The 26,443-nt window shown below is 26.6% G+C and overlaps 1 protein-coding gene and 1 pseudogene across 1 annotated transcript; both read left to right on the forward strand.

Annotated features, from left to right (window-relative positions):
- The first annotated feature begins 4,273 nt into the window (after positions 1-4,273).
- On the forward strand, positions 4,274-8,688 carry LOC108753169. Its single transcript, XM_018494528.1, has 5 exons — positions 4,274-4,286; positions 5,042-5,443; positions 6,216-6,617; positions 7,383-7,775; positions 8,443-8,688. Exons 2-5 carry the CDS (start codon positions 5,043-5,045, stop codon positions 8,555-8,557), a joined length of 1,311 nt encoding a protein of 436 aa, XP_018350030.1. The 5' UTR covers positions 4,274-4,286; position 5,042; the 3' UTR covers positions 8,558-8,688.
- A 5,660-nt stretch (positions 8,689-14,348) lies between these two features.
- Positions 14,349-20,147, forward strand: LOC108753123 (annotated as a pseudogene).
- The last annotated feature ends 6,296 nt before the right edge of the window (positions 20,148-26,443 follow it).

Genomic DNA, 26,443 nt, shown 5'->3' on the forward strand with positions numbered 1-26,443 from the left:
GCAGGTATATATATATTTTTTTAATTTTACATATATTGATATATATTTTACATATTTTTTCGCAAATATATGTTTTATTTTACACTTTATGCAGATATATACGAGGATAAATTCTTAGAAAATCTGTCAGAAGGCAGTCATATTACTTTTTAACAAGTAGCATCTTTCAGCTGATTACTGTCAAATTTTGAGCGGAATTCATCGTGTGGTTTGATTTCTGTAGACGATTAAAGCGAACAACCTTTGTATTTTTTGCAAAATGGAAAAAACGAGTTTCGTGCAGTGATCAAACATCTACATGAAAAGTTTAACGTCGAAAGAAATCAAAGTCGAGTTGGATAATGTTCATAGCACATCTGCACCAGCGTTTATGACTCTATACAATTGGGTGAATGAATTTAAACGTGGTCGTACATCCACATGTGATGCACCTCGTTCGGGATGTCGGAGCGCTTCAAATTCTGAGAATTGTATTATGAAGAGTCTTTTCAATTCAGACTTGACAGAATGTGTGAAATTATTTAAATTGGATGACGATTTATTCTCCGTTGAAATCTTCGACCTCCTTGAACAAAAATGATTTATTATTATATATAAAAAAATTAGCGATTATGTATAAAAAATGTACATTTATTGATAACTAAATTGACGGTTTCGAAACGAAATTACCCTTACGCAAATTTAAAATTTTCCTACTATTTTTAAACTGAACGTATTTCGAAAAAGGTAAATTTTACTGAACAAAATGCGTTTTTAGGCTAAAAACCTTTAAAATAGCCATTTGATTTTTTAACATAAATATAAGTGTAATTTAAAAAAGATGAAAATTACAAATAAAAATAAATATATTAAAGAACTACATTTATATTGATTAGTATAAAAACACTACATGAAATACCCGTTAACTTAGTTATTACAAATAAATGTAACTTAAGTAAGTTACAGAAATATAAGTGGAAAAAAAAGTTAGTTACAATTTACTGAAAACTGACTTTAACTGTACTTCGTTACACATAATGAGTTACCTTTCAATCGTGATAGAAAGCTCCATATAATACTTTGACTTTAAATAAGACTTAAAATTTTCTGTGTGTCTGTCTCTCTTTTGCTTTAAAACGAGATAGAAAGAGTTTTACATTGAATCAATAGTTTAATTACAGAAGTTTATATAAGGCTCAATTGCGTCAACGTTACTTTAACTTTAAGCGAAATTTAAAGATAAATTGACGTTGATGCATTACTGTCTGTGAGTATCGCATAAATTTATATGTAAGAATATATGTTAACCACAACAGAAATTATCACAAATGCGAAATGTCATTTCAAATTTTTCATTTATTAGCTTTTTAATTTTAGTATATTTTAAAAAATAATATAAATAAAAGTAGATAGTTTGTAGTGTAACAAATACTTTTTAAAAAATAGTTTTAAAAAATCCTATTAAAAAAAAATGAGATTTCGTTTTTTTGGAATAAATCTCACTCAAAAAGAAATATAATATTACTTTAAAACTGTGAAAATTAACCACTTTTTGTTTAATCAAGTATTAAAAGTATTCATTTTCTTTAAAATTAATTAAATATTTCCCCCAAAAAATTTAGAAAGTATGTTATGCTTGTTGCGCTTCTATAAATAAACAGTTACTTCATATTTAACGTTTCGTTGTGTTTTGTGGATTAATTAGCGTTGTCTAAAATAATTAAAATTCGATTGAGAAAGCGTTTCAAAATAAAAATGCTAATATTACTATAACATAAGATGTTAGATATAATATGAAAGCTATATAAATAGATCTGTTAAATCTTTGTCAAACAGATTCAAAAATACAAACATCAATATTTATATGTATTCCGTCAAAGAATCATATGTACATACCTCTGTCTTTAAACATCTACATATAAACAGTTTTCGCGGACGATTCTTTATATCGCACCTTTTGTGATTATTAATATTCCTTACAAAACGTTATAATGGCAGAACAAGAAGCAGAGGATGTTCTAATTCCAGTTCGTCGTTGGATACGTGGACATTATACAAAATTGACAAGTAGTAATGAGACAAAATGTAATCATTGTAATGAAAAATTCACTATACATAAGAATCAATCCTTAGCTTTTTTACATAAACACTTGGTAGAGAAACATTTAGACAAATTAAAAGAAGAACAAACGAAAGAAGTTAAATTCCATTGGACTTGGGATTATTTTATAGCAAGCGATACACAGGCAACATGCAAACAATGTGACTTAACTATTAAGTACCGTTCAACAACTAATCTCAAAAATCATTTAAAATGTCACAAGTATGTATACTTCAAGTAAATTAAAAAATGAATTAACGTACTCAAAAATATAAAAATAAAGTAGTAAAATAATCAATGTTAACTAAAGAAAATGTAACGCAGACAAATATACTCAAATAAAACTAAATAGATTCATTAAACAAGCTAAAAAAATTTATTAAACCATTTAAAAAATTTATTAGACAGGTTTTTGATATATGTCATCAAATATGATTTGCACTCCTAAGCATTATAAATGTAGAACGATTAAAAATATTCCAAATTTACTGTTATAACATACACACAAATTAAAAATCTTAATTAAATATTTAATATACATATGTGCATTGATACTGCGCGCAATCAAAGAAATAGGGAACAGATGATCAAAATTTTAATCAGACACTATGAAATCTAATAAGACATGAATTCCGAAAGATTAAAATTTCTATTTTCAGTTTCTCGATCTTTATTTCTTTAATTGCGCAATTTCTTATAAAACTAATTAGTATTCATTTACGTAATACAGTTTTATTGAATATAAACTGTTTTAAATTCATTATCACTGTGTATAATATAAAAAATTAGTAATATTGAAACATTCTAATTTTTTCCCTATAATTATAAGATTTACAGAATATATAAATTTGCTTGACCGCTACATTCTTGATAACTCCTAAATATTCAAATAATAGATTCTAAAAAAATCATAATTTAATCGGTATAGCGGAGGATAAACATAATTGACAATAATAGCTTTACATTTTAATAACTTTTTATGTAAATGTAGGATATTGGGTCCAAATTCAGATTGTGTAGATAACGACAGCAATTCAGATAATGACATGACTGCAAATGAGGATATATCTCGAAAAACAAACGATCTTATCCCAGTTTCTATTAGGATACGTGGACATTATACAAAATTAACAAGTAATAAGATAAGATGTAACCATTGCAATGAAAAATTCAGTTTCCATAAATATAAATCCTCAGCTGTTTTACATGAACACCTGGTGAAGACACATTCCGATAAATTAAAAGAAGAACAAACAAGAAAAGATAAATTTCATTGGATTTGGGATTATTTTATCGCAAAAAGCAATACAAAGACAACATGCAAAGAATGTGGCTTAACAATTACATACTATTCAATAACAAATCTCAAAGATCACTTAAACTGTAATCATAAGTAGGTATATTCCAAGTAAATTAAAAAATTAATTAACAAACTAAAGAATAAAAAATTAATAACATTAAACTCAATGTCAACTAAAGAAAATGTAACGCAAACAATAATACTCAAACTAAAAAGATTTATTAAACAAACTAAAAAATCTATTAAACAAGTTATTGGTGCATGTCGTCATTGTGTTTAGTATAAAAAATTAGTAATATTAATGCATTCTAATTTTCATTTGATAGTTATCAAATTTACGGAATATTTAAATTTGTTTGGTTGCTACATTTTTGGTTACACATAAATGTTCAAATAATAAATTCTAAAAATTTATAATTTAGTCCGTATAGTGGAAAATAAACATAACTGAAAATAATACATTTACTGTAATTTTTATTGCTTTTTTAATAATTTCTTATGTAAATGTAGGATATTAGGTTCAAATTTGGATTATGTAGATAACGAAAGCAATTCAGATAATGACATGACTGCAAATGAGGATATAACACTAAAGACAGACAAGTTTATCCCAGTTCGTCGTTGGATACGTGAACATTATACAAGATTAATAAATAATAAAGCAAGATGTAACCATTGTAATGCAAATTTCATTATATATATTGGATCCTTAGTTACTTTACATAAACACTTGCTGAAAACACATTCAGACATATTAACAGAAGGAGAGAAGAAAGAAGATAAATTCCATTGGACTTGGGATTATTTTATCACAGAAAGCGATACAGAGGCAACATGTAAACTATGTGACTTAACTATTAACAATTCAGTAACTAACCTCAACAGACATTTAAAACATAATCACAAGTAGGTGTACTCCAAGTAAATTGAAAAATTAATTAACGTACCGAAAAATAAAAAATTAATAGCAGTAGACTGATCAATGTCAACTAAAGAAGTTACAACGCAAACAAATATACTCAAATAAAACTGAAAAGATTTATTAAACAAAAAATTTATTGAACAAATTTTTGGTGCATGTTGTCAAATATGATTTTTGCACTTCTAAGTATTATAAATATAGAACAAATAAAAATATTCAAATTTTATAACTGTTATAACATACACATAAATTAAAAATCTTAATCAAATATTTAATATATGTGTATTGATACTGCGCGCAATCAAAGAAATAGGGAACAGATGATTAGAATTTTAATCCATCAGACACTGTGAAATCTAATAAGACATGTATTCCGAAAGATTAAAATTTCTATTTTCAGTTTCTCGATCTCTATTTCCTTAATTGCGCAGTTCCTTAAAAAACTAATTAGTATTCATTTAAATTACACAGTTTCATTGAATACAAACTGAATGTTTCAAATTTATTATCACTGTATACAATATAAAAAATTAGTAGTATTGAAACATTCTAATTTTTACCCTATAATTATAAGATATACAGAATATATAAATTTGCTTGATCGCTACATTCTTGATCACTGCTAAATATTCAATTAATAGATTCTGAAAAATCATAATTTAATCGGTATAGCGAAAGATAAACATAATTGACAATAATAGTTTTACTGTACTTTTTAATAACTTTTATGTAAATGTAGGATGTTGGATCCAAATTCCGATTGTATAGATAATGACAGCAATTCAGATAATGACATGACTGCAAATGAGGACATAACTCAAAAGATAGACAATTTTCTTCCAGTTCGTCGTTGGATACGTGGACATTATACAAAATTGACAAGTAATAATGAGACAAAATGTAATCATTGTAATGTAAAAATCACTATACATAAGAATCAAAGCTTAGCTTTTCTACATACACACTTGGTAAAGAGACATTCAGACAAATTAATAGAAGAACAAACGAAGGAAGATAAATTCCATTGGATTTGGGATTATTTTATTGCAGAAAGCGATACACAGGCAACATGCAAACAATGTGACTTTACTATTAAGTACAGTTCAACAACTAATCTCAAAAAACATTTAAACCGTCACAAGTAAGTATACTCCAAGTAAATTAAAAATAAATTAACGTATTCAAAAATATAAAATTAAAGTAGTAAAATAATTAATGTTAACTAAAGAAAATGTAACGCAGACAAATATACTCAAATAAAATTAAATAAATTTATTTAACAAGCTAAAAAAATTTATTAAACCAATTAAAAAATTTATTAGACAGGTTTGATATATGTCGTAAAATATGATTTGCACTTCTAAACATTATAAATGTAGAACGAATAAAAATATTCCAAATTTACTGTTATAACATACACATAAATTAAAAATCTTAATAAAATATTTAATATATGTGCAATGATACTGCGTGCAATCAAAGTAATAGGGAACAGATGATCAAAATTTTAATCTATCAGACACTGTGAAATCTAATAAGACATGTATTCCGAAAGATTAAAATTTCTATTTTCAGTTTCTCGATCTCTATTTCTTTAATTGCGCAATTCCTCATAAAACTAATTAGTATTCATTAAATTACACAGTTTCATTGAATATAAACTGAATGTTTCAAATTTATTATCATTGTGTATAATATAAAAAATTGGTAATATTGAAACATTCTAATTTTTGCTTTATAATTATAAGATTTACAGAATATATAAATTTGCTTGACCGCTACATTCTTTATCACTCCTAAATATTCAATAATAGATTCTAAAAAATCATAATTTAATCAGTATAGCGGAGGATAAACATAATTGACAATAATAGCTTTATTGTACTTTTTAATAACTTTTTATGTAAATGTAGGATATTCGGTCCAAATTCCGATTGTACAGATAACAACAGCAATTTAGATATTGACATGACTGCAAATGAGGACATAACTCAAAAGACAGACAATTTTATCCCAGTTCGTCGTTGGATACGTGGACATTATACAAAATTGACAAGTAGTAATAAGACAAAATGTAATCATTGTAGTAAAAAATTCACTATACATAAGAATCAATTCTTAGATTTTTTACATAAACACTTGGTGAAAACACATCCAGACATATTAATAGAAGAAGAGAAGAAAGAAGATAAATTCCATTGGACTTGGGATTATTTTATCGCAGAAAGCAATACACAGGCAAAATGCAAGCAATGTGCCTTAACTATTAAGTACTATTCAATAACTAATCTCAAAAGTCATTTAAAACATCACAAGTAAGTATACTCCAAGTAAATTAACAAATTAATTAACGTACTGAAAAATATAAAAATAAAGTAGTAAAATAATCAATGTTAACTAAAGAAAATGTAACGCAGACAAATATACTCAAATAAAACTAAATAGATTTATTAAACAAGCTAAAAAAATTTATTAAACCAATTAAAAAATTTATTAGGCAGGTTTTTGATGCATGTCGTCAAATATGAATTGCATTTCTAAGCATTATAATCGTACAATAAATAAAAATATTCTAAATTTACTGTTATAACGGACATACAAATTAAAAATCTTAATCAAATATTTGATATATGTGTATTGATTCTGCGCGTAATCAAAGAAATAGGGAACAGATGATCAGAATTTTCATCTATCAGACACTGTAAAGTCTAATAAGACATGTATTCCGAAAGATTAAAATTTTAATTTTCAGTTTCTCGATCTATATCTCTTTAATTGCAATTCCTTACAAAACTAATTAGTATTCATTTAAGTTACACAGAATACAAACTGAATGTTTTAAATTTATTATCACTGTGTGTATAATATAAAAAATTAGTAATATTGAAACATTCTAATTTATGCCCTATAATTATAAGATTTACAGAATATATAAATTTGCTTGATCGCTACATTCTTTATCACTCTTAAATATTCGAATAATTGATTCTAAAAAAATCATAATTTAATCAGTATAGCGGAAGATAAACATAATTGACAATAATAGCTTTACATTTTAATAACTTTTTATGTAAATGTAGGATATTGGGTCCAAATTCCGATTGTACAGATAACGACAGCAATTCAGATAATGACATGACTGCTAATGAGGACATAACTCAAAAGATAGACAATTTTATCCCAGTTCGTTCTTGGATATGTGAACATTATACAAAATTAACAAGTAATAAAGCAAGATGTAAACATTGTAATGCAAAATTCATTATACATAATAGATTAGATACTTTTCATAAACACTTGGTGAAAACACATCCATACATATTAACAGAAAAAGAAAAGAAAGAAGATAAATTCCATTGGACTTGGGATTATTTTATCGCAGAAAGCGATACACAGGCAATATGCAAACAATGTGACTTAACTATTAAGTACCGTTCAACAGCTAATCTCAAAAAACATTTAAAACGTCACAAGTAAGTATACGTCAAGTAAATTAAAAATAAATTAACGTATTCAAAAATATAAAATTAAAGTAGTAAAATAATCAATGTTAACTAAAGAAAATGTAACGCAGACAAATATATTCAAATAAATTTAAATAGATTTATTAATCAAGCTAAAAAAATGTATTAAACCAATTAAAATATTTATTAGACAGGTTTTTGGTCATGTCGTCAAATAGGAATTACATTATAATCTTTGAAGCATTATAATTGTATAATGAATAAAAATATTCAAAATTTGAATACTGAAATACTGATATAACATACACACAAATTAGTAATTTTAATCAAATATTTAATATATGTGTATTGATGCTGCGCGCTATCAAAAGAATAGAAAACAAGAAATAAGAATTTTAATCTATCAGACATTGTGTAATCCAATAAAACATAAATGCCGAAAGAATAAAATTTTATAATATTGATGCATTTAGTTTTAATCCGATATTTATCAGATTTATGGAATATTTAAATTTGCTTGTTCGCTACATTCTTGATTACACATAAATGTTCAAATAATAAATTCTAAAAATTTATAATTTAGTCTGTATAACGGAAAATAAACATAACTGAAAATAATACTCTTAATTTACTGTAATTTGTATTGCTGTTTAAATAATTTTATATGTAAATGTAGGATATTGGGTTCAAATTCGGATTATGTAGATAACGAAAGCAATTCAGATAATGACATGCCTGCAAATGAGGATATGACACTAAAGACAGACAATTTTATCCCAGTTCCTAATTAAATATGTAGACATTATACAGAATTATTAAGTAATAATCAGACAAGATGCAATTATTGCAATGCAAAATTGGATATACATCCTTAGCTATTTTACATAAACACTTGAAGTGAAGGCACATCCAGACATATTAACAGAAGAAGAGAAGAAATTACTATGAATACTATATTATGAATAAAAGTATGATTACTATATTATGAATTACTATGTAATGCAACAATTGGATCCAAATTTATAAGTCGTTTAACACTACACTTCAAACAATTTCTTATGTAAGTATCTAGATAAATTAAAAACATTAATTAACATTCTGCAAAAATGATAGTAGTTAAATAATCAATGTCAGATAAAAAGTATGTTACGCAAATACTCTTGGTATTTACTAAACGAACAATTTATTAAATAAATTTGTGATGTGTGTCGATTAATATGATTTATAAATGCATTTATTCGTACATATATATATATATGTGTATATACATATTTATATTATATACAAGGTATCAAAAATAACGCCCACTAATCGTGTAGTACTATTCCTAATTAAAAAGCTGAGTCAAAGTGTCCTCTACTATTTTGCAATTTTCGAAATAGTTAACGAGATATTAATTTCTAAAGATAAAATGGACAAAATCGATGAATATGATAATTTTAAGATATCTTTTAGTATTCTTTGTGAAACATTTTGTAGTTGTTTCTTGAAAAGCTCTTTAAAAATATTTTAAAATTGCCTTGTAAAAATATTATAAAGTTGTCGATTTTAGACATTTTCTCATTAAATAACAAAAAAAATATTACATAAATTGCAAAATGATACAATACATTTTTTATTCACTTTTTATTAGGAATGTGATTAATGGGCGTATTTTCAAATACGCCCTCTATGTATATCTTTATTAAAATTTTAATTTATTATGCACATACATAAATTATGCACATATATATGTTTGTGTATTTTTGTATGTGAGTGTGTATGGGCGTACATACGTGCTGCGTGCGTGCGTGCGTGAATGCGAGCATGTGTGCATGCGCGTGTATACATGTAGGCAAAAATAAATAGCCATAATTTATACAACTTTTTCTATAAAAATTATTTTTATTTCAATATTACAACGTTTTTACAACATTCCCGAAATTCAAAATGTTTTCTGGGATCGTAGTCTTTAGTACGTTCCGCAATAAAAAAGACATGTTAAGATTTAAATAAAAAAATGACACAATTAAAATTGAAATCAGAAATTATTTTCATTCTCATAAATCTATTAAAATACTTAGCTTTAAAATAATATTAAAAAAAATTTAAAAACTTGAATATTAATATGTCGTTTTAGTTAAAACAAAAAAAGAGAAATCATCCGCTTTGCTTGACCTTTCTGGGCAAAGCAAATGAATTATTTGTGCAATGCAAATAAAATTTAAAAAATTGATCTTGGCAATTGTCACAAAAGTAGCTATCAAATCTACGTAATTTTCATGGGCCCATTTAGTGCAATGACTGCACTAGATCAGTCACAAACAAATTATCATACTGTATTCTGGCAAATAATAAACAAAAATAAGATTCAAACAAACACGTGTTTTTTCGTTCACTCGAAAGATCGTCTGTTCTTCCGTCTTCCTAGTATTTTTTATGTAATCATGTACCGAGTAAATATGTAAAATGGATCATTCGCTTTGCTCCCCCTGCTATGCCCAAAGAACCTATCTGGCGCGAATTTGAAAAGTTAGAATAAGTTGAAGCACCAAGTAAAATATTTTAACCTCGAATATACGTTTAAAGATACAGAATTCTTATAATAAATCATTCACTGGTTAAGGAATATTTAGAAATAATAATTAAGCTACATACCTAAAAAAAAAATTGCAAGAAAACACTCAATTTTCTATATGTTCCTATTAAACACAAACAAATGCAATCATATTTTGTTTCGTACTTTCATAGCGTCGCTGGTCGATCAGTCCTTCAACTGCTAAAGACTCATAGCATAATCTCAGATAGATAAGCAAAAAAGAAGGTATTCGCTTTACCCAGTCTATTTTACATGGGCTCTCCTATATAATTTTATGTTAGTTCGAAATTTCTTTATTCCTTTTCTAATCATTTGTATGATGAGAGCGTTCCGAATCCAATATTTTTGCGTTATCCCAATCCATCACATGGTCTGTGTCAAATCTGTGATTTGAGATAACGGAGTAAGAATTAGCTGGTTTTTTTAAGTCACATTAATGTGTTCTTTTAAACGCGTCTTTAGTTTCCTTTTCGTCTGACCGACGTACGAATAATCGCAGTCCTAACAATTAATTTGGTTATCACATTCGAAAGTTCATCTTTTTTTATCTTATCTTTCCCCGTTTTTATAAAACTGTTCAAGTTGTTCATAGGTTTGTATACCAATTCAATTGAAATTTATCTAGAGTTGCATTGAATTTCTCAGACGTTTTCTTTAAGTAAGGAATAGTGAAAAATTTGTTCTTTACAATAAAAATGTCCGTATTAGTGTTAACATTATGTTCATTTATGGTATCAAAATTCTTTTTTCTTGATAACGTTTTTATTAAAAACTGTAACGGATATCCATTGCGAAGGAGAGTGATAATTAGAGAATTGATGTTAATGCGATGGAATTTTGGAAAGAAATAGAATTTTGTCCAATAACCCAATCACAACATCTTTCTTGTGTATGGTAGGGTGATTGGAGAAGAAATTGAGAAATCTTCCAGAGTTGGTAGGCTTTTTGTACAAGTCGAAAATAATTCTACCATTATCGCTCAACAGTTTGACATCTAAAAAGTTGATACCCCTGTCATCGCCATAATCCATAGTAAATTTAATGCGCTCGTGGTACGAATTGAAGGAATCTAAAATGTTGGTAATAAGATTAATAGGAGCCGCAAGCACGATATCATCAACATAACGAAAATAAAAAGGTATGTGCGTAGTGAGAGTATTAAAAATTTCGTTCTCCAAGTCTTGAATTACCAAGTCAGCCAAAATTGGCGAAAGAGGTAATCCCATGGGCAAACCAAAAATCTGTTCGTAAGATTCGTCATTAAACTTGAAAAAGGTGGAATTCAAAATGATAGAGATGGCTCTTTTAAACTCTTGAAAAGGGATAGAAGTATTCTTCTCCATCAAGTCCCATCTGGTTAAAACACTCCTTAATGCCAAATCGTTCGGAATGTTGGAGTACATAGACGAAATGTCAAACGAAACCATTCGATAACCATCCCGCAAAGGTAGACCATTAATTTTCTTAACCAACTCAAAGCTGTTTTTAATGTAACCGAAATTTTTCTTGTTATTAACACTTTGGTCAATGATTTCTTTCAAGAAAACAGCCAAATTATAAAGAGGATTGTTGATGCAGCTGATAATCATCGGGATGCCCTTCTTATGTATTTTAGGCAGCCCATAGGATCTCGGTAGATCCCCATCCGAAATATACAATTTTTTATATACATATTAATCAATAAAGCTCTTCGATTTCCAGCATGTTAAAAGAGATCGTATTCCTGTGGTCAATTTATTAGTAGGGTCTTTATTAATCAATCTATAAGTGTTATTGTCAGAGAGTATATCATGCATTTTGTCTAAGTAGTCTTTAGTGGTCAAAATTACAGTAGTGTTGCCCTTGTCCGGTAAACATAAATTATTTTTCCAATCTTGTTATATTATTACAATTGTTACGTTATGTTATATTATGCTATGAAATAATAGAATTATAATAATAATACTTCCGTAATCAAAATTTTGGAAATATTAACACGCTGAGTATGTATTAAAGTAAATACTTTGAATGCACACAAATTAAACAGTTTGCGTACGATAAATAGGAAAGGCTTAAGAAATGTTGAAGACATTAAACAAAAAAAAACAGTTTATATTTATATTTTTGTAGACAATTACTACAAAAAATATAATTAAATAGCATAAATAGAAGAGTTTAAATTTGTTTTCTTATTTAAAAGTCGTAAATAATGTTATCATGTACCGTTGTATTATATTGCCGAGTACCTAATATATAATTATAATAATAAATGCAAAATATTTTACCACTTTATCAGATTTTTGTAACATTTTATTTCAACACAGATTCGCACAGAGCTTCAAATTTTGTGGATCGTATTATGAAGAGTCTTTCCGATTCAGACTTGGCAGAATGTGTAAAATTATCTAATTTGGATGACTATTTATTCTCCGATGAAATCTTCGACCTCCTTGAACAAGAATAATTTATTATTATGTATAAAATAACTAACGATATATAAAACATGTACATTTATTGATAACTGACTTGACGCGGTTGCGAAATTAAATTAACCTTACGCAAATATAAACTTTTTCTACTTCTGCAAATCTCATTTTGTATAACTTGTATAACATAACATAAAGTATTATTTTGAGCGTTTTCCTAACAATGTAACTTCGCCGATTATTTAATCAAAATTTTATTAATGTCATTCATTTTATTTTCAAAAAAAAAATTTTCCAAAATAAAAACAAAATGCATTTTAAAACTAAAAACTTTTAAAATAGCCGTTTGATTTTTTAACATAAATATAAATGTAAAAAAAGGTTAAAATTACAAAGAGAAATAAATACATTAAAAAACTACGTTTATATTGATTAGTATAAAACACTATATAAAATACCCGTTAATTTAGTTATTACAAATAAATGTAACTTAAGTAAGTTACAGAAATATAAGTGGAAAAAAAAGTTAGTTACAATTTACTAAAAATTGACTCACTGTTCGTTACAGATAATGAGTTATCTCTCAACTTTGATAGAAAGATCCATATAATTTGTGTTCCTTAGACCAGGTTGCATCAATGTGACTTTGACTTTAAACAAAGCTTAAATTTCTCTATGTCTCTGTCTATTTTTTGCTTTAAAGCAAAACAGAAAAAATTTTAAACTTCGCTTAAAGTTAAGTAACGTTGGTGCTACTCTTCTACAAATTTCTGTAATTAAACGGTAATTTAATTGACTCAATGCAACAGAGAGAGATGAACCTAATTCTTAACTATCCTCGTTTTAGTTCATATATGCGTCTTGTGTGTTAGAATCCCATAAATTTATATCTAAAACATTATGTTGATCAGAAAGTATCACAAAATCGAAATGTCATTTCAAGCTTTTCATTCATCAGCTTTTTAATGTTGTATTCTACAAAATAATATAAATAAGAGTAAGTAATTTGCAGTGAAATAAAAACCTTTTTCAAAAAAGATAAAAAAAGTCTAATTTCCAAAAAAAGTGAAATTTTGTATTTTTAGAATAAATCTCCCTCTAAAAAAATCTTACTCCAAAAAAGTGAAAATCTGCTACTTCTTGATTAATCAAGAATTAAAAGTATTCATTTTTTTTCAATATTAACTGAATTTTCATCCCAAAAAATTTAAAAAGTGTGTTATGCGTTTTGCATTTTGCATAAATGAATAGCTATTTCATATTTTACGTTTCGTTGTATTTTGTGGATTAATTGGCGTTATTTAGAATAACACAATATTAAAATTCGGTTATAATATAATATTACTTAATATAATATTACAATGTAATATTATAATGCTAGATATATACTGTAATATAAAAGCTATATAAATAAATCTGTTAAATCTTTGTCAAACAGATTCAAAAATACAAACATCAATATTTATATGTACTCCGCCAAAAAATTATATATACATACCACTGTTTTTAAACATCTATAAACAATCTTCGCGAACGATTCTTTATATCATTTCTGTACCTTTTGTGATTAGTTACTAATATTCCTTATAAAACGTTATAATGGCAGAACAAGAAGCAGAGGATATTCTAATTCCAGTTCGTCGTTGGATACGTGAACATTATACGAAATTAACAAGTCGTAATGAGGCAAAATGTAATCATTGTAAGGCAAAATTCACTATACATAATAAATCCTTAGCTATTTTACATGAACACTTGGTAAAAACACATTTAGACAAATTAAAAGAAGAACAAAAGAAAGAAAATAAATTCCATTGGACTTGGGATTATTTTATCCCAGAAAGTAATACAAAGGCAATATGCAAAAAATGTAACTTAACAATTAAGTATCATTCAGTAACTGATCTCAGAAGTCATTTAGAAGATATTCACAAGTAGGTATACTCCAAGTAAAAAGATAATTAACGTACTAAACAATATAAAATTAATAGCAGCAAAATCATCAATGTCAATTAAAGAAAATGTAAGATAAATATACTTAAATAAAACTAGAAAAATTTTAATCACAAAGTTTTTGATGCATATCGTCAAATATAATTTGCACTTTGAAACATTAACATATAAACGTACAACAACAAAAATATTCAAAATTTATTGAAATAACACACAAATTATATATATAGAAATTTTAATCAAATATTTAATATATGTATAATGATACTGCGCGTATTCATAAAAATAGGGAACACAGAATCACGAATTTTAATATATTAAGAATTATGTTTCACAACATATAAGATTGCTAAAGGTTGAAATTTATATTTTCTGTTTCTTAATCCCTATTTCTTTCATTGCGCAATTATAAAATTAATCAGTTTTAATCCTTCTAAAACTAATCAGTATTTATTTATGTTACACTCATTGAATACAAATTAATTTCCATGTTTCAAATTTATAATCGCTGTGTATAGTATAAAAAATTAGTAATAATAAGACATTCTCATTTTTACCCGATAATTATAAGATTTACAGAATATATAAATTTGCTTCATACATTCTTGATCACTCCTAAATATTCAGATAATAGATTCTGAAAAATCATAATTTAATCGCTTATTGCGGAGGATAAACATAATTGACAATAACAGCTTTACTGTAATTTTTCATAACTTCTTATGTAAATGTAGGATATTGGGTCCAAATTCAGATTGTGTAGATAACAACATCAATTCAGATAATGACATGACTGCAAATGAGGATATACCTCAAAAAACAAATGATCTTATCCCAGTTCCTATTAGGATACGTGGACATTATACAAAATTAACAAGTAATAAGATAAGATGTAACCATTGCAATGAAAAATTCAGTTTCCATAAATATAAATCCTCAGCTGTTTTACATGAACACCTGGTGAAGACACATTCCGATAAATTAAAAGAAGAACAAACAAGAAAAGATAAATTTCATTGGATTTGGGATTATTTTATCGCAAAAAGCAATACAAAGACAACATGCAAAGAATGTGGCTTAACAATTACATACTATTCAATAACAAATCTCAAAGATCACTTAAACTGTAATCATAAGTAGGTATATTCCAAGTAAATTAAAAAATTAATTAACAAACTAAAGAATAAAAAATTAATAACATTAAACTCAATGTCAACTAAAGAAAATGTAACGCAAACAATAATACTCAAACTAAAAAAATTTATTAAACAAACTAAAAAACCTTTTATTAAACAGGTTATTGGTGTATGTCGTCATTGTGTTTAGTATAAAAAAATTAGTAATATTAATGCATTCTAATTTTTATTTGATAGTTATCAAATTTACGGAATATTTAAATTTGTTTGGTTGCTACATTTTTGGTTACACATAAATGTTCAAATAATAAATTCTAAAAATTTATAATTTAGTCCGTATAGTGGAAAATAAACATAACTGAAAATAATACATTTACTGTAATTTTTATTGCTTTTTTAATAATTTCTTATGTAAATGTAGGATATTGGGTTCAAATTTGGATTATGTAGATAACGAAAGCAATTCAGATAATGACATGACTGCAAATGAGGATATAACACTAAAGACAGACAAGTTTATCCCAGTTCGTCGTTGGATACGTGAACATTATACAAAATTGACAAGTAGTAATGAGACAAAATGTAATCATTGTAATAAAAAATTCACTATATATAAGAATCAATCCTTAGCTTTTTTACATAAACACTTGGTAGAGAAACATTTAGACAAATTAAAAGAAGAACAAACGAAAGAAGTTAAATTCCATTGGACTTGGGATTATTTTATAGCAGAAAGCGATACACAGGCAACATGCAAACAATGTGGCTTAACTATTAAGTACCATACAATAACTAATCTCAAAAGACATTTAAAATGTCACAAGTATGTATACTTCAAGTAAATTAACAAATTAATTAACGTACTCAAAAATATAAAATTAATGTAGTAAAAGAATCAATGTTAATTAATGAAAATGTAACACAGACAAATATACTCAAATAAAACTAAATAGATTTATTAAACAAGCTAAAAAAATTTATTAAACCAATTAAAAAATTTATTAGTCAGGTTTTTGGTGTATGTCGTCAAATATTTGCACTTCTAAGCATTATAATCGTACAATGAATAAAAATATTCCAAATTTACTGTTATAACATATACACAAATTACCTTAATCAATTTTTATTTTCTATTTTTAATCCCTATTTCTTTAATTGCGCAATTCTTTACAAAATTAATCAGTATTCTTTAAGTTGTGTACAGGCTTATTGGATACAAACTGAATTTTTGAAATTTATTATCATTGTGTTTAGTATAAAAAATTAGTAATATTGATGCATTTAGTTTTAATCCGATATTTATTAGATTTACGGAATATTTAAATTTGCTTGCTGGCTACATTCTTGATTACGCATAAATGTTCAAATAATAAATTTTAAAAATTTATAATTTAGTCCGTATAGCGGAAAATAAACATAACTGAAAATATTACATTTACTAATTTTTATTGCTTTTTTATTTTAATAATAAAAAATAAACTTAATAATTTTATATGTAAATGTAGGATATTGGGTTCAAATTCGGATTATGAAGATATCGAAAGCAATTCAGATAATGACATGACTGCAAATGAGGGTATAACACTAAAAACAGACAATTTTATCCCAGTTCGTCGTTGGATACGTGAACATTATACAAAATTAACAAGTAATAAAGCAAGATGTAACCATTGTAATGCACAATTCATTGTACATAATACATCCTTAGTTACTTTACATAAACACTTGCTGAAAACACATTCAGACATATTAACAGAAGGAGAGAAGAAAGAAGATAAATTCCATTGGACTTGGGATTATTTTATCGCAGAAAGCGATACACAGGCAAAATGCAAGCAATGTGCCTTAACTATTAAGTACTATTCAATAACTAATCTCAAATGTCATTTAAAACGTCACAAGTAAGTATATACTCCAAGTAAATTAACAAATTAATTAACCTACTCAAAAATATAAAAATAAAGTAGTAAAATAATCAATGTTAACTAAAGAAAATGTAACGCAGACAAATATACTCAAATAAAACTAAATAGATTTATTAAACAAGCTAAAAAAATTTATTAAACCAATTAAAAAATTTATTAGTCAGATTTTTGGTGTATGTCGTCAAATATGATTTGCACTTCTAAGCATTATATAATCGTACAATGAATAAAAATATTCCAAATTTACTGTTATAACATACACACAAATTAAAAACCTTAATCAAATATTTAATATCTGTGTATTGATTCTGCGCGCAATCAAAGAAATAGGGAACAGATAATCAGAATTTTATTCTATCAGACATGACACTATGAAATCTAATAAGACATGAATTCCGAAAGATTAAAATTTTTATTTTCAGTTTCTCGATCTCTATTTCTTTAATTGCGCAATTCCTTATAAAACTAATTAGTATTCATTTAAGTTACACAGTTTCATTGAATACAAACTGAATGTTTCAAATTTATTGTCACTGTGTATAATATAAAAAATTAGTAATATTGAAACATTCTAATTTTTGCCCTATAACTATAAGATTTACGGAACATATAAATTTGCTTGATTGCTACATTCTTTATCACTCCTAAATATTCAAATAATAAATTCTAAAAAATCATAATTTAATCGGTATAGCGGAGGATAAACATAATTGACAATAATATCTTTATTGTACTTTTTAATAACTTTTTATGTAAATGTAGGATATTCGGTCCAAATTCCGATTGTACAGATAACAACAGCAATTTAGATATTGACATGACTGCAAATGAGGACATAACTCAAAAGACAGACAATTTTATCCCAGTTCGTCGTTGGATACGTGGACATTATACAAAATTGACAAGTAGTAATGAGACAAAATGTAATCATTGTAATGAAAAATTCACTATATATAAGAATCAATCCTTAGCTTTTTTACATAAACACTTGGTAGAGAAACATTTAGACAAATTAAAAGAAGAACAAACGAAAGAAGTTAAATTCCATTGGACTTGGGATTATTTTATAGCAAGCGATACACAGGCAACATGCAAACAATGTGACTTAACTATTAAGTACCGTTCAACAACTAATCTCAAAAGTCATTTAAAATGTCACAAGTATGTATACTCCAAGTAAATTAAAAAATGAATTAACGTACTCAAAAGTATAAAATTAAAGTAGTAAAATAATCAATGTTAATTAAAGAAAATGTAACGCAGACATATATACTCAAATAAAATTAAATAGATTTATTAAACAAGCTAAAAAAATTTATTAAACCAATTAAAAAATTTATTAGACAGGGTTTTGGTATATGTCGTCAAATATGATTTGCACTTCTAAGCATTATAATAGTACAATGAATAAAAATATTCAAAATTTACTGATAGAACAAACACACAAATTGGTAATTTTAATCAAATATTTAATTTATGTGTATTGATGCTGCGCGCAATCAAAAGAATAGAAAACAAGAAATAAGAATTTTAATCTATCAAACATTGTGTAATCCAATAAAACATGAATTCCGAAATAATAAAATTTTTATTTTCTATTTTTAATCCCTATTTCTTTAATTGCGCAATTCTTTAAAATTAATCAGTATTCTTTAAGTTGCACAGCCATATTGGATACAAACTGAATGTTTCAAATTTATTATCATTGTGTTTAGTATAAAAAATTAGTAATATTGATGTATTTAGTTTTAATCCGATATTTATCCGATTTATGGAATATTTAAATTTGCTTGCTCGTTACATTCTTGATTACCTATAAATGTTCAAATAATAAGTTCTAAAAATTTATAATTTAGTCCGTATAGCGGAAAATAAACATAACTGAAAATATTACATTTACTGTAATTTTTATTGCTTTTTTATTTTAATAATAAAAAATGAACTTAATAATTTTATATGTAAATGTAGGATATTGGGTTCAAATTCTGATTATGTAGATAACGAAAGCAATTCAGATAATGACATGCCTGCAAATGAGGATATAATACTAAAGACAGACGATTTTATCCCAGTTCGTAATTAAATATGTAGACATTATACAGAATTTTAAGTAATAATCAGATTCAATTATTGAATAAGATGCAATTATTGCAATGCAAAATTGGATATACATCCTTAGCTATTTTACATAAACACTTGAAGTGAAGGCACATCCAGACATATTAACAGAAGAAGAGAAGAAAGAAGAAAAATTCCATTGAACTGTAATGGATTATTTTATCGCAGAAAGCGATACAGAGGCAACGTGTATACTATGTAATACAACAATTGGATCCAAATTTATAAGTCGTTTAACACTACACTTCAAACAATTTTTTATGTAAGTATCTAGATAAATTAAAAACATTAATTAACGTTCTCCAAAAATGATAGTAGTTAAATAATCAATATCGGATAAAAAATGTGTTACGCAAATATCCTTGATATTTACTAAACGAACAATTTGTTAAATAAATTTTTTGTTGAATAAATTTGTGATGCGTGTTAATAAATATCATTTATAAATGCTTCTATTCGTATTACATATATATGTGTGTGTGTGTATAGACATATTTATATTATATACAAGGTATCTGAAATAACGCCCATTAAGCGTATAGTATTAATCGTAATAAAAAAGCTGAGTCAAAGAATTCTCTATTATTTTGCAATCTTCGCAATAATGAACGAGATATTAATTTTAGAAATTTGCTAAATAATCGGATGAAATCGATGAATAAGACAATTTTAAGATAGCTTTAATATTCTTTGTGAAACATTTTCAAGATGTTTCTTGAAGAACTCTTTAAAAATATTTTAAAGTTGTTTGGTAAGTCGATTTTAGACAGTTTGCTCATTAGGTAATTAAAAAAAATATTACAAAAATTGCAAAATGATAAAAGACTTTTCTATTCAGTTTTTATTAGAAATAACACTTTATGATTAATGAGAATTGTTTCAAATATACCCTGTATGTATATCTTTATTAAGAATTTAGTTTTATTATATTATATGCCCATGCAAATGTTTGTGTTCTTGCGCGTGTGCGTGCGTGCGTGCGTGCGGGCGTGCGTGCGCGTGTGTGCGTGTGAGTGTGTGTGCGCGTGCGTGTGTGTGAGCGCATGCGCGTGCACATGTAAGCATAAACAAATATAATTTATACAACTTTTTCTATAAAAATCATTTTTATTTCAACGTTACAATGTTCTTACAACACTCCCAAAATATTTCAAAATGTTTTCTGTTGAGATGATAGTCTTTAATAATTTTAAAACGTGTCGCAGTAGGGAAAGCCGGGGCAATGCAGACGTGTTACGATCGAGATGAAAAAATTACACAATTAAAATTAAGATCAGAAATCATTTTTATTCTCATAAATCTCTTAGAGGAACTTTGAAATAAAATTTGTTATTTTATTTGAAAGTTGTAAATAATATTATGTACCATCGTATAATATTGTAAAATACTTAATATATAATTATAAATTCCAAATATTCTATCACTTTATCTAATTTTTGTCACATTTTATCTCAACAGAGATTTGCACAGAGCGCTACAAATTCTGAGGATTGTATTATAAAGAGTCTTTTCAATTCAGATTTGACAGAATGTGAAAAATTATCTAAATTGGATGACGATTTATTCTTCGTTGAAATCTTCGACCTCCTTGAACAAAAATGATTTATTATTATGTATAAAAAAATTAGCGATTTTATTATAAAAAAATGTACATTTATTGACAACTAAATTGACGGTTTCGAAACGAAATTATCCTTACGCAAATTTAAACTTTTCCTACTATTTTTAAACTAAACGTATTTTAAAAAAGGTAAATTTTACTGAACAAAATGCGTTTTTAGACTACAAACCTTTTAAAATAGCCATTTGATTCTTTAACATAAATATAAGTGTAATGTAAAAAAAAAAATGAAAATTACAAATAAAAATAAATATATTAAAGAACTACATTTATATTGATTATAGTATAAAAACACTACATGAAATATCCGTTAACTTAGTTATTACAAATAAATGTAACTTAAGTAAGTTACAGAAATATAAGTGGAAAAAAAAGTTAGTTACAATTTACTGAAAACTGACTCTAACTGTACTTTATTACATATAATGAGTTACCTTTCAATCGTGAAAGAAAGTTCCATATAATTATACTTTGACTTCAAATAAGACTTAAAATTTTTTGTGTGTCTGTCTCTCTTTTGCTTTAAAACGAGATAGAAAGAGTTTTACATTGAATCAATAGTTTAATTACAGAAGTTTATATAAGGCTCAATTGCGTCAACGTTACTTTAACTTTAAGCGAAATTTAAAGATAAATTGACGTTGATGCATTACTGTCTGTGAGTATCGCATAAATTTATATGTAAGAATATATGTTAACCACAACAGAAATTATCACAAATGCGAAATGTCATTTCAAATTTTTCATTTATTAGCTTTTTAATTTTAGTATATTTTAAAAAATAATATAAATAAAAGTAGATAGTTTGTAGTGTAACAGATACTTTTTAAAAAATAGTTTAAAAAAATCCTATTAAAAAAAATGAGATTTCGTTTTTTTGGAATAAATCTCACTCAAAAAGTAATATTATATTACTTTAAAACTGTGAAAATTAACCACTTTTTGTTTAATCAAGTATTAAAAGTATTCATTTTTTTTTAAATTAATTAAATTTTTCCCCCCAAAAATTTAGGAAGTATGTTATGCTTGTTGCGCTTCTATAAATAAACAGTTACTTCATATTTAACGTTTCATTGTGTTTTGTGAATTAATTAGCATTGTCTAAAATAATTAAAATTCGATTGAGAAAGCGTTTTGAAATAAAAATGCTAATATTACTATGTAACATAAGATGTTAGTTATAATATGAAAGCTATATAAATACACTGTTAAATCTTTGTCAAACAGATTAAAAAATACAGACATCAATATTTATATGTATTCCGTCAAAGAATCATATGCACATACCTCTGTCTTTAAACATCTATAAACAATCTTCGCGGACGATTCTTTATATCGTATCTTTTGTGATTAGTTACTAATATTCCTTACAAAACGTTATAATGGCAGAACAAGAAGCAGAGGATATTCTAATTCCAGTTCGTCATTGGATACGTGAACATTATACAAAATTAACAAGTAGTAATGAGGCAAAGTGTAATCATTGTAAGGCAATATTCACTATACATAATAAATCTTTAGCTATTTTAAACACTTGGCAATAACACATTCAGACAAATTAAAAGAAGAACAAAAGAAAGAACATAAATTTCATTGGACTTGGGATTACGAGTATTTTATCCCAGAAAGCGATACAAAGACAATATGCAAAAACTGTAACTTAACAATTACGTACAGTTCAGTAATTGATCTCAAAAGTCACTTAAAACGTAATCAAACAAGTAGGTATGCTCCAAATAAATTAAAAAATTGATTAACGTATTGAAGATTAAAAAATTAATAGCAATAAACTGATCAATGTCAACTAAAGAAAATGTAACGCAAACAAATATACTCAAATAGAAATAAAAAGATTTATTAAACAAACTAAAAAAATTTATTAAACAGGTTTTTGCTGCATGTCGTCAAATATGTCACTGTGTTTAGTATAAAAAATTAGTAACATTAATACATTTTAATTTTCATCCGATAATTATTAAATTTTCAAAATATTTAAATTTATTTGATCGCAACATTCTTAATTATTTCTAAATGTTAAAAAAATAAATTCTAAAAAATTATAATTTAGTCCGTACAGCGGAGGATATACATAATTGAATATAATATCTCTACTGCACTTTTTATTGCTTATTTAGTAACTCTTTATGTTAAAGTAGGATATTGGGTTCAAATTCAGATCGTGTAAATAACGAGAGCAATTCAGATAATAAAATGACTGTGAATGATATAACTCCAAAGACAGATAATTTTATCCCAGTTCGTCGTTGGATACTATATGTGGATATTATACAAAATTGACAAGTAGTAATGAGACAAAATGTAATCATTGTAATGTAAAATTCACTATACATAAGAATCAATCCTTAGCTTTTTTACACTTGGTAAAGACATTTAGACAAATTAAAAGAGGAACAAAAGAAAGAAGATAAATTCCATTGGACTTGAGATTATTTTATCGCAGTAAGCGATACACAGGCAACATGCAAACAATGTGACATAACTATTAAGCACTATTCTATAACTAATCTCAGAAATCATTTAAAACGTCACAAGTATGTATACTCCAAGTAAATTAAAAAATTAATTAACGTACTCAAAAATATAAAATTAAAGTAGTAAAATAATCAATGTTAACTAAAGAAAATGTAACGCAGACAAATATACTCAAATAAAACTAAATAGATTTATTAAACAGATTTTTGGTGCATATCGTCAAATATATTTGCATTACTAACCATTATAAACGTACAATGGAAAAAATATTCAGAATTTTCTGATATAACAAATTAGAAATTTTCATCAAATATTTAATCAAATATAATATGTAATATATGTGTATTGATATTGCGCGCAATCAAAGAAATAGGGAATACAGAACAAAAATTTTAACCTATTAGGAATTATGTATTCCACAGCACATGATTTCTGAAAAGTTAAAATTTTTTTTTCCCAATCCCTGTTTTTTTGATTGCGGAATCTTTTACAGAATTAAGTACTCAGTATATTTATGCTACACAGCCCATTAAATACAAATTGAAATCCATGTTTGAAATTTATTATTATTGTGTTTAGTATTATAAAATTAGTAATATTGAAACATTCTAATTTCACCCGATAATTATCAAATTTACAGAACATTTAAATCTATTTGATCGCTATATCCTGATCACTCCTTAATATTTAAATAATAGATTCTAAAAAGGTTATAATTCAGTCCGTACTGTGGAAAATGTATAATGAAATATATATAAAATATATATATTAAATATATAATATATATATAATACGAGGGTAAGTCAATAACTTCTTAGAAAATCTATCTAGAGGACACTCGCAGTGTCATGTCACGTTACTTTCTGACAAGTAGCACCTTTGACAAGTAGCTGATTACTGTCAAATTTTGAGCGGAATTCATCGCGTGGTTTCATTTCTGTAGACGATTGAAGCGAACAACCTTTGTATTTTTTGCAAAATGGAAAAAAACGAGTTTCGTGATCAAACATCTACATATGAAAGGTTTAACGCCGAAAAAAATAAAAGCCAAGTTGGATAATGTTCATAGCACATCTGCACCAGCGACTCTAAACAATTGGATGAATGAATTTAAACGTGGTCGTACATCCACATGATGCACCTTGTTCGGGACGTCCAATTGAGGCTGCTACGCCAGAAATCATCGATAAAGTCCACGATATTGTTTCGACTGGTCAACCAGTGAAAGTGCGCGAGTTTGTTGAGGCCATAGGCATATCACATAGCACAGTGATTTCAATTTTGCGCGGACAATTGGGTATGAAAAAGCTATCGGCAAGATGGGTGCCGCGTTTGCTCACTGTGGAGCATAAGCGCGACCGTGTGACGATTTCAAAACAATGTTTGGAGATGTTTCAACGTAATTTAAATGAATTTCTGCGTCGATTCATTACTGTGGATGAAACATGGATCCATTACTTCATACCCGAGACGAAGGAACAGTCAAAACAATGGACTTCACCAAGTGAATCAGCTCCGAAGAAGGCAAAGACCTTTAAGTCGGCCGGAAAGGATAGCTACAGTTTTTTTGGGATGCACGCGGTATAATTTATATCAATTATCTTTCGTCGAAACAAACGATCAATGGCGATTACTGCGCCTTATTGGACCATTCAACAACATTTTAAAGAAAAAACGTCCCCATTTGGCGAAGAAAAAGGTTTTTTTATCAAGACAATGCGGGTTCATACGTGCCCGGCACGATGGTCAAATTCAACGAATTCCGCTACGAATTGTTTCCCCATCCAGCATATTCGCCAGATTTGACTCCCTGCGACTATTTCCTGTTTCCAAACCTGAAGAAATGGATCGGAGGAAAGAGATGCACCACCAGAGAGCAGCTCATCGCTGAAACAAAGGCTTATTTTGAAGTGTCGGACAAATCATATTACTCGAACGGCTTGAAAAAGTTGGAGAATTGTTGGATCAAGTGTACCGAGCTGAAAGGAGAGGACTATGTTGAGAAATAAAAATGAATCGATCAAAAAAAATGTTTTACTATGTTTTTCTAAAAACTTATTGACTTGCTTTCGAACGCTTATTTTGTATATATTCTTAACTAGTGAAATGGAAATAATAAGAAACTGCATGTCCATACAGCACAGAAATATTGAAGCTACATTGCAGAAATATTTTATTACAACATTACAACATTGTAAAAATATTATGAAATAGTTGCAATATTTCAGCAATATTGCAGCAACGTAAAAATGTCTGTTTTAAAAATATTGATACGTAATGTTACAACAATATTAGAACAATATATATACATGCGATATTAGATTTTGTACACAATAGAGGAATACTTGCAGTATTATTGCAGAAACATTATAATAATGCAACAACATTGCTGTATTATTACAATATTACTGCAATATTTATTATAAGATTTTTTATATAATATAATAT

Source organism: Trachymyrmex septentrionalis, unplaced genomic scaffold, assembly GCF_001594115.1.
Source record: "Trachymyrmex septentrionalis isolate Tsep2-gDNA-1 unplaced genomic scaffold, Tsep1.0 scaffold66, whole genome shotgun sequence".
NCBI classification, from domain to species: Eukaryota; Metazoa; Arthropoda; class Insecta; order Hymenoptera; family Formicidae; genus Trachymyrmex; species Trachymyrmex septentrionalis.

What these genes read in the sequence shown, in the direction of transcription:
- LOC108753169 (XM_018494528.1), top strand. Translation starts at nt 5,043, where the DNA reads ATGTTGGATCCAAATTCCGATTGTATAGATAATGACAGCAATTCAGAT. An exon ending in AAACATTTAAACCGTCACAA is followed by an intron (nt 5,444 to 6,215) that starts GTAAGTATACTC and finishes ATGTAAATGTAG; the next exon opens with GATATTCGGTCCAAATTCCG. An exon ending in AGTCATTTAAAACATCACAA is followed by an intron (nt 6,618 to 7,382) that starts GTAAGTATACTC and finishes ATGTAAATGTAG; the next exon opens with GATATTGGGTCCAAATTCCG.